We start from the raw sequence: 10,640 nt of genomic DNA, 5'->3' as shown, positions 1-10,640 counted from the left end.
AGAAGCTATATATTACAGAAAAAATGCATAGAAATGTGAATGCAAGGCTGACACTGGTCTCTATTCAATATAATACAGAATTTGTTTTATGCATTACATTTCTGTCCAGTAGTGGCCTACCTGTATGAGATGTGCCAGAGCAACATGAAAGCCTTACGCTGGTAAGCGATTTGTAGCAAAATCTAAAAGACGCTGCACCACTTTTAGATGAACTCCAGTCGAAAGTGACAGTGTCTCGGGGTTGGTAGATTTCTTCAGAAGTAGAGTGTAGCACTCTACCTCTTGTTTGGAAGCCCTTAAAAGTGTATTCTTGCTATCACTTACCCAATTTCCTCAATGAGGCATGCTCTAATAAATATCTTTAAAAAGGTTCTAGCGTGTATCAAAAGGCCAAAGGAAAGTAGCTGGAAAAGACTCATTTTTCATAAGGGTTCCTTATTGTACTGTGACTTTTTTTTAATTTTTTTTTAAATGATGCAGTTATACATACCACAGTGTATCCGTTTTAATAATATCGTGCCATGCATAATACATACTCTCGATATCAATGTTTGTCATTCATGCCTTTCTGTTTGTCCTGCAGACTGTTTTTTATACTGTTTCTATGAAATATACACATTCTCTACAGAGGAAAACTTTCTGAAATAACCCTATTTATAGGTTAACCCAGTGCTGTAATCAAGTGAGAATCTAATCTTGCCTTTTGCATAGAGATATGTACCTACTGCAAATATAACATTTTGGGGTACTTGAGTCACTATTTAATTTTTTTGTCATTGTTTCTAGCACTTAAGAAGATTAAAATGTGTACAAAAATTAATATTTTTTAAGAATATAATTATTTTCTGTCATTACCATTACAAATGTTTAAAAAAAGGCTAGAAATCAATCCGTGTATATTTCTGTACCTGTATAGCAAACACATTTCATGAATGGAAATATGTTCTCTGAATATTTATTTACTAATATATTTATCTTTAAGCCATGTCTTATGTTCAGAGTGTATGAACGTTTGAGTTATTTGGTTGCTTTTTATTTTGAGAAAAATCACTAACATGAGACTTTGTATATACATGGTAATTGCACACAAGACGATTAAATCTTCTCTGACCAAAAAACTGATTTTAAAACTTTAGTACCATACAGTTTTGTAATTAAAGTGTACAAAGATCTGTAAAATATACAGTTTTATTCAAGTAACTCATGTTGTGGTGTCCTCCTTTCTATTATCTGCTTTGACATTTTTATGTTATGCTTTCTAAGAGTTAGTAGTATAATTAGGAATATTAATTGGTTTGCCTTCCGTAACTGTAAGAATAATCCATTCAGATGCTGAGATCAAATTTTATTATTTGTTGCCATAAGTAGATGATACAAAAAATATTCAAAACTAACTGCAATTCCATGGTTTAATTCACTTGCCAGTAGTCCTAACACATACTACAGATACAGTCACATTTTGTTTTTCAGTGAGGCATTCTTTACACCAGCATTGGTTATAACTACAGTTTAATTGAACCGAGACCATCAGCAGGAAAATAAATTAATACATATGTCCACTGAACTGATTTTCTGTCATTGTGCAGCGACATCTACAGAGAGGAGCTCTGGGAATGAATGCTCTGAAATTCATATATGAGAACTTCGCAGACAGTTTGTTATACAGGCAGAAAAGCCTAAAACGCAGAGCCTGTCTTTTTGCATTTTATTTTTACTTACAGGTGTCAAGAGTGCATATCACAGCTTGAAACCTGAGTGAAGTGCCACAACTCCACTGGTGAGGTTGTTGTACGTCACACAGTAGAAACCTGCATCCTCGATCATATGTTTAAACTCCTCCTGCAGAAGCAAAAGCACAAACGGAAATCACTCACCAATATTGAATCCACAAAGTGACACTACTGCATAGTCAGATTGGCGTCAAATAATTAAAACGGATAAAAGGCTAACAAGCTTGAAGAAATGTAAATTGGCAATGTGGCAAAAAGTTCTGAAACAATTTGTTTATTAGTCAATCAACAACAAATTAATTGGCAAAGATTTTGTTAGTCAATTCAACATTCACACCATTTATCATGTTACAGTAGAACAATTTTCTTTTTCCACTTTGATTATTTGCCGCTTTACAATTTTTTTTATAAATTTATTAAATAAAATTATATATTTTTATAATTTGACTTTTTATGACATACTATGACTTTCATGACGTACTATACTATGACCTTTTATGACATACTATACTAGAACTTTCATGACATACTATACTATGACTGACTTTTTAAGACATACTATACTATGACTTTTTTATGACATACTATACTAGAACTTTAATGACATACTATGATTTTTTTTCATGACATACTATACTATGACTTTTTATGACAGCATACTACTTTTTTACTTTTTTCATGACATACTATACTATGAATTTTTATGACATACTATACTATGACCTTTTTATGACATATTATGCTATGACTTTTTATGACATTTTATAACATACTATACTGTCTTTTTATGACATACTATACTATGACTTTTTTATGACATACTATACGAGAACTTTTATGACTTTTTTTGACATTCTATACCAGAATTTTTACGACTACTATACTATGACCTTTTTTTTTTTTTTAAGATGAGAGGGGGAAGACATGCAGGAAATCGTCTCAGGTCGGAGTCGAACTCTGGACCTCTGCGTCGAGGCATAAGCCTCTCAGTGTATGTGCGTCTGCTCTACCCACTGAGCCAACCCGGTCACTACTATGACCTTTTTATGACATACTATACTATGACCTTTTTATGACATACTAAACTATGACCTACTATACTTAAACTTTATGACATATTATGCTATGACTTTTTATGACATTTTATAACATACTATACTGTCTTTTTATGACATACTATACTATGACCTACTATACTAAAACTTTTTATGACATATTATACTATATATATGACGTTTTATTGACAGGGACATGATAGGGAACAAGATTGAGTTTTTTGTTTTTGTGTATTACTGATATTAATTATTGGGTTAGGCACTATTCATTCTCTTGTGCTTTGTTTACCCCCCGTCTATCTGCATTATGTTGCACTGATTCTGTGGTCCAATGCTGTTTAAATTAAGACTGTTTAGTTGTGCTATCTTACAATCAACGCATAGTAAATGTCAGTTGAAGTGTGTTGCTGATAAGAACTTTGATGTGGCGATGATGGCATCTTAAAATGTTTTAAATTTCATTTCAGGATTTCTGCATATACACTGAATAAGATCTGTATCAAAAGGGGTTATAAAAAGAAATTTAAAATAACCCTAACTGGAGGTGAATCATGTCAGAAGTGAGAGTAGCAATGAATGAAATGGGGCGACAGAAATATAAGAAGACATTTTTCTCACCTGGTCCGGGAATTTGCGGATGCTTTCTACCAGATACTGGTACGACTTCCAGTCTCCAGCAATCACCTCTCCCAAAACTGGGATCATCTGAAAACTGTATGCGTCATAAATCCTGAAAAATGGAACCGGATATAATTTACCAGGGTAGCCAAAAGCTCCGTTCTCAGAGCTTAAACCAACTGCCAATCTACTAGTTTTTCCAAAATCTTGTATATACTAAGCCTATGCTCGTGATGTGTTCTTCTTACACAAAAAAGGTTTCATTACATGAAGTTAAACAGCACTTTTTTTATGAAATGCTCATTTTTATCAAGTCAAACACATTTCTTTTTAAGAAAATCAAAAAAAATGTATCAAGTCAAACATATGCAGTTTAAAGAGTTGGAAATGACTGACTGGCCCTTTAAAACCATTACATATATATCTGTAAATATGTGGAATTATTAGACAATCGCATAAAAGACTGGCAGCCTCATCAAGACTACAGCAGTAGTTAACCATGAGCCACGGAGCAACAACAGTCTGCAGGTTTTGATTTTACTAATGGATTTTTCCTCTCCACTTGAAGGAGTGCTAATCTGAGGGTGGGGTCTGAAACCCTCCATTGGCCCTCCATGGCACAAGGTTGGCTCTCTATGCTCTATAGTACTTTGCAGCCAGGTCACATTTAACAGGCAATCTGCTGAAGTGCTTTGAGGTACAAAACCAGAGAAGGGCATTGTTCGTCTAAACCACACAAAGTAAATGGTTGTTGAGTTTCTAAAATTTGATGATCACGTAAGAACACAAAAGCTGAACAAAAACACATTTGTGTTTAGTAAAGCTGAACATTTATGGGAAATGTCTTAATTTAGCGGTATCTCTTTTCTCCTCTTTTCTTCAGTAGGTAACACACTCGGCAGATGATGCATGCAACATGTACCACATTTAACAAAGTTACTAAATGCAAATCATTGCTCCTAGAATATGGTGAGACTGAAAAACTCAAAATGTTTTGTATTCATTTTTACAACAGCTCGGATAAACACTTTGCACACAACCTCCAGGAGCAAAAACAAGTTGCAGCTGTTTGAATTTGTGGTTGGATTTGTGATGGCAGTAATAAATCTATAGAGACCTTCTGAGATTCACAAGATTGATTCATATTTACACCAAGTCATCCATCATGTGAACACTCCTCCTCACCTTGCCAATACAGGATTTGTCACTTTGCTGAACTCTAAGCACATGAACCTGCCACCAGGCTTCAGGACCCGCAGAGCCTCCTGCAGTGCCTAAAAAATGACATGAGTAGCCAAAGAAACACAATAAATAAACAACAATTTTAATTATTCAAGTCATTATCAAGCAAAATATGTGTTGGTTATAGCTTCTTAAATGTTAGGATTTGCTTCCTTTTTCATGTTCAATGTCATTGTAAACTGAGTATAATTTGGATTTTGGACAATTCAAAGACGCCAGCTTGGACTCTGCAAAAGTGCAAAGGCATCTTTCATACATTTCTGACACTTAATACACTTTACAAAAAAATCTGTTAAATATAAAACAAACTGTCATACAATAATGAAAACAATTATTAATTGCAGCTCTAAATACATTTCACAAAAATAAGTTCAACTGTGAGTCCTCTTAATGCTTGTGCAAGAGATGGAAATGTAACCTTAAGTGTAACCTAAAATTACTTTTTATTTAAGCATGTGAATCAGCACAGATTTATTACGGATTTCTTTATTTGCACATTGTTCTGACAAACCCATCCCAGTCAAACAGTACTGGTGTCTATAAGGCAGGTAGCAGCTCAGTGTCTTAATGACACACACAATGTGACACACTGGCTGTTAACCCTGCTCTACTAACAGGCTGGTATCACTAAGTGCAGAACTTCATGGGATCATCTGTGCATTACAGAAAAGCCGTAGTAATGGTCAGATACCTGATCTATATGGGTGACGTTTCGAATGCCGAAGGCGATAGTGTATATATCAAACTGGTCATCATCAAAGGGCAGCTCCTCTGCATTTCCCACCACCCACGACAGACCTGATGCACACAGGCACAGACACTCAAGTCAAAAATTGTCGACTGTCTTCATTTTAACTTTGCTTTCTTGATCACAGTTAGAGCTGGGCAATATATCGGTATTATATCGATATCGTGATATGAGACTAGATATCGTCTTAGGTTTTGTATATCGTAATATGGCATAAGTGTTGTCTTTTCCTGGTTTTAAAGACTGCATTACAGTAAAGTGATGTCATTTTCTGAACTTATCAGACTGTTGTGACTGTTGTACTGAACTGTTGATTATTTATAAAAAAAAAAATCTCAATGTGTAAATATTTTGTGAAAGCACCAATAGTCAACACTACAATATCGTTGCGGTGTCGATATTGAGGTATTTGGTCAAAAATATTGTGATATTTGATTTTTTTCCACATCGCCCAGCCCTAATCACAGTTTTGATGCACTTGTAGCTTTAATTCCAGTTTGTTAACTTGTGACAGTTTCATACCAATCGCTCGGTTTCGTAATCCCGCAACAATTATTATGTTTCTTTCTTTTATTATGTACTCTGTTCAGGTCATGCATGGCTGCACAGAACTCTCACACACTTAAAATTCAATTGCTCTGTCAGTGTGCTGTGCTCAGGAGTGTGATTTGAATGTTTGGACACATTTAATTCATATTCCATGCATACAAATTATCTGAGACTGTTGACATCCAATTTCAGCTGTAGAGTTTTCAATGACAACTCCACAGCTACACTCTGAGCTCAATAAACACAGCTTATTTCACTGGATACATTTGCATACAAATATTTTACAGAATCTTATTTTGCCTTTGATCATATCTCATATTTCCAATTATTATTATTATTCACGTTTCTAATCAGCGTCTGTTGTTCATGCAGGACTGTTTTTTAACTTATTAACATTGCCACCTGTACTGACTGAGTTATCTCAACAGGGTATAAATCTGAACGCATCTGATCAAACAATCCCTAAACAAGACCAAGATATCAATGGCATCTTTCAACACTGGACAGAATTTGATACTCTGTGTTATTACGGACACATTTTAGTCGGTTCTTACTAAAGTTTGAGGTTTGTTTCCCAGCCCCAGGAGCATGCTTAGGGCCTGGCTATTGGGCTATAATCACGGGTCTGTTTATTAGCCACAGGTCTTTGTTTACTGCCAAATGTTTTTATGCGTTTATGAATTATGAGCTCATACAACCAATGACTCTTTTGTGGCAAAGTAGCTATGCCCGCCCCCTCCCTCACTCGTAGGGGTGCAAGATATATCGACTCAATATCGTTATCGCAATATCACGTTGCGCAATATTATATCGAGGGGTGCAAGATATATCAAAACTTGTTTAATTTGTTATGAATCTATTTTGATGCGTTTTCCCATAACTTTTGTAATTTTACATATGTTTAAAAATATCGAAATTAATATTGATATCGCAATATTCATAATCGATATCGCAATATCACATTTTGTCAATATCGTGCAACCCTACTCACTCGCCAACTTTCTCGCTGGATTTAGCGACTTTTCAGACTTAGCGACTTTATTTCTAAAAAGAGAGTAATGACAAATCTAGCGAGTTATTACAACCATCAGGGGGAAAGCGGGAAATCCACACAGATCTATTATGTTGTAATTTATTCCCATGCTGCTCAGACTCCGTCAGCATCTCTACCTCTTCTCTTGCACATGCAGGCGAGAGGGGATGCTCTAAAACTCTGTATGTTAGAATTTTGCCTCACTTTGCTCTTCAATTTTACATGTGTGATAAATTGAAATAAAGATGAAAACAAATACATTCAACCTGTCTTAATACGATTAAGAGATAGTTACAGACAGACAGTTCAGGTTAGATTAATTGGCTCACCAATAATGACTCCTCCTGGCTCCTGCCACTGAATGTAATATGGGTTTTGCCAAAACATGGAAACTGAAGTGGTGTTTTACTGGACTTTGTTACATTAATATGCATTTCTAATGTTGGATACATCCCCATCAATATTTAGAACAGGTGCATTCTACCATAAATTAATGCAGAAGAGGCACATATTGGTATAGACAAATTCACCAGAATGCAGGAAATGAGAACCCCCCAGACTCCCGCTTAATATATGCCCCCCAAGTGTTGAAACACAACCTATACCATGGCTACGACTTCAATAAACATATAGTTAAATATATAGTTTCTCTGTGTCAAACATTATGAAATCTTCCTAAGTGTAAAATGTGTGGCAGATCTGTTGTATTGTACGGTCCCAATTTGAGGCCAGGGTTTCCCGTAGCACTTTGCAGCTTGGGCGGCCGCCTAAGCTGGGGAACCCTACCGCCTTAACTAGGTCGTCAAAAAAAAAAAAGTCCGCTGCACAAAAGGCCGTCAAGTGCATCTCGGACAATAGCGCGGACGCGCTTCACACTGCGAGCGGGCGGCCGAAATGAGAGAAAGAAAAAGAGACGTGGTCCCTCGCTGTCTGGAGGATAACTAGCCAGTTGATATCGCGCGTGTGTGTCCGTGAGAACAATCGCCATTTCACCGTCGCGTGTGCGTCGGAGTTAGTCAACAAATGTGCGGCAGCTGGGGCAGGACGGGGTGAGTGGACTTACCAGTGTTGGCATACGGTGGGCAGAGAACATTTATATATGTTTATCTGTCCCATTCTTCACATCAGTGAGGCTTTCTTCTCTTGTTTCAACCAAGTGAATACATGACGAAGTGACTGGAACTATCATCACCTCTCGCGCGTGGATTCTCAACATTCCGGCTGTTGCCCGGTCTTTGACACACAGCTGTTTTTTGTTTTTTTTAATCACTACACGCGGTTCACAATACACGGTTAGTTAGCGTAGTTACACACAGTGAAATTACGTGTCCTGTTTTCATTTCACGCATACTATCTGCTGGAGTGTGTGAAGTTATGGGCTGAGCGCTGTTATCTCAGCGCAGTTTGTTTTGGAAAAGAGTTGTCGGGCAAAGTGGAAGAGAGCGTGTCACGCAGGATAATGGGAGCAATGCCAGTGAAACTGTTACAGCACTTTTTTTGAAAATAGTTTAATGAGCTTAAAGTTGCACAACTGCTACCGTTATTTTGAAAAGCTGGTTATTTATTAATTATTTACATGTAATATTTAGTGTAGTGTGTAGTACAGAGTCTGCACTACAGAGATGTATTAATTATATATTTAAATTTGATATTTAGTGTAGTGTGTACTATTACCCAAACCTACCACCTTAACTAACACATTTTCTGCGGGAAACCCTGTGAGGGAAAACGCAGGGACCAAAAGTCTTGTTCAGGCACACTTGACACACAAGTTTTACAATCAAAAGTTTACCAGCACTGATGCCCATGCTGTCGGCTCTCTTCCTGCCCACGTTCAGCATCTCCTTGTTGATGTCACAGACCACAGCCCTGGATTCCTGGGACGTGTCCTCGTCCTCTGTGAAGTAGTTGTTGGAAATGTCCTGCGATGATGGCGTCTGCATGGATCGCACCGTCCGCCGCTTCTGCCGTTCTTGCTGAGAACGAACGTACTCCAGGAAACGGAAGGAAATGTCACCTGCAGGGGAGGATCATCACCAACAAAACAGAAGTGTGACACCACCAGTGGGGGATTTAAATGTGATGCTTTGCAGAGGTGCACACAAACTGCTTTACCTGTTCCACCTGCCACGTCCAGTAGTCGCGCCCCGGGCTGTGGGTGCATGGCGTGCAGCAGCATGTCCTTCCACAGTCGATGAATCCCCAGACTCATGACATCGTTCATAGTATCATACTTCTGTGCCACATTCTCAAACACCTTATACACTGAAAAAGCAAGAAGAGAGATCATCGGTCTCACTGGAAGCTGTTTAGGCTGTATTTATCATTTGAACAAACTCAGATATTCTATCGCACTCAGGTTTTCATGCACCAATATACTTCAGATGTTTTGGAAATGTTTTTTTCCCTTGATGCTTTTACGTTTTGTGGTGCAGTGGAAGTGGTATTTCATTCTAACTGTGTTTTTCTATATTTGAAGTGACAAATAAACTTGGACTTGATGTCAATAAATATAGTGTGATGTGTTCAGTTTACTGCATCCTTTTGTACTCTGCAATCGGGGTTTGTATCAAACTTTTAACAAGTAATCTAGTTTATTATCTATTTTTGTATTTATGTAATTGGATAATGGGATGTCTGGTGTCATAACATCTATACTATTTAAATGCGTATATAGTAAAGGTATGGTTAAATACAGTATGTGCCTATAACTAAGGGAATTGTTTTATATTCCTATCATGAACCTAACAAACTTTGGCAAGCACCACTTTGATGGAGGAAAGTCCATGTTTGCGTGTTCAGAACTATAACGTTCAGTAAATATTAACCAACACAAACAAGTAAACAGCAGATCCCAGAAAATTCAAGAAAACATTAGTCTGACAATAATATGCTGCGTGTAAATTTGGTAAATTATCTCTTGCTTACCTCTGAAAACAACAACACTACAGTTACAATACGATTTAAACGTTAGACTAATTACAGCCTACCCCGTTTAAATTCGGCATACACAATACACCACTTTATTTGGCGTTATTTTTTTTGTTGTTGGTACATTTCCCCCTAAATATTAATGCAAAGCACAAGGAATGTAGCCTAGAAATCTAGACCCACCCTATCGGCAGCAAAATGTAATTTTAACCCAACATCTTGATGTGGGTCTGGCTTCTCAGGCTACAAGGAATGACCTTTAAAAAGTTTACTTAAGAGGTTTTATTGGCGTGTCACTTCATGGATGCGGAATAATCTAGCAAATCCTCACGATTCCAAAAACATCAAAAATCCCGTCCCTAACCGTGAATACATTTACAGAAAGGCAACTAACTTTTAAATAGCAATATTTTACAATCAAGTTTGTTATGATATAGAACGAATCTGAGAATAGTTTTGCTGTTGCTCACCTCTCTTCGCCTTCTCGGTCTCTGGCACCGTTTCAAACCCAAAATGTGTACTTCTGTCTCCGGCTACATCGCTGAAACAACGACAGGTCGACGGTCCCCAACAGCAACCTGACCGAGCTGAAACTCCAGCAGCGGTAACGTTGTTATATCTGTGCGAAAGACGGATCACCCGGCGAAGCAGTAGTCTCATGGATGCAGCCATGTTGCCTGATTATGCAACTATGCGACAATCTGTTGTCGTCATTCACTGGCGACGGAAACATC

The 10,640-nt window shown here is 37.3% G+C and overlaps 2 protein-coding genes across 3 annotated transcripts in view; one reads left to right on the top strand and one right to left on the bottom strand.

Moving 5' to 3' along the window:
* Positions 1-454, top strand: part of znrf3 (zinc and ring finger 3) — a 74,936-nt gene extending 74,482 nt beyond the window's left edge. For both annotated transcript variants that reach the window (XM_035996331.1, XM_031305331.2), the window contains exon 8: positions 1-454. This exon is cut by the window's left edge and continues 2,405 nt beyond it. The gene's annotated coding sequence lies outside the window, so the exon portion shown is untranslated.
* Positions 455-1,332: 878 nt separating this feature from the next.
* Positions 1,333-10,640, bottom strand: coq5 (coenzyme Q5, methyltransferase). Its single transcript, XM_031305332.1, has 7 exons — positions 10,377-10,640; positions 9,091-9,240; positions 8,768-8,992; positions 5,337-5,443; positions 4,589-4,677; positions 3,404-3,515; positions 1,333-1,839 (listed from the first exon to the last, which is right to left on the bottom strand). The coding sequence occupies exons 1-7, from the start codon at positions 10,576-10,578 to the stop codon at positions 1,738-1,740; spliced, it is 987 nt and encodes a 328-aa protein (XP_031161192.1). The 5' UTR covers positions 10,579-10,640; the 3' UTR covers positions 1,333-1,737.

Source organism: Sander lucioperca, chromosome 2, assembly GCF_008315115.2.
Source record: "Sander lucioperca isolate FBNREF2018 chromosome 2, SLUC_FBN_1.2, whole genome shotgun sequence".
NCBI lineage: Eukaryota > Metazoa > Chordata > Actinopteri > Perciformes > Percidae > Sander > Sander lucioperca.
Note: the sequence above shows the minus strand (reverse complement) of the source record. Positions and strands in the feature narration are given on the sequence as shown.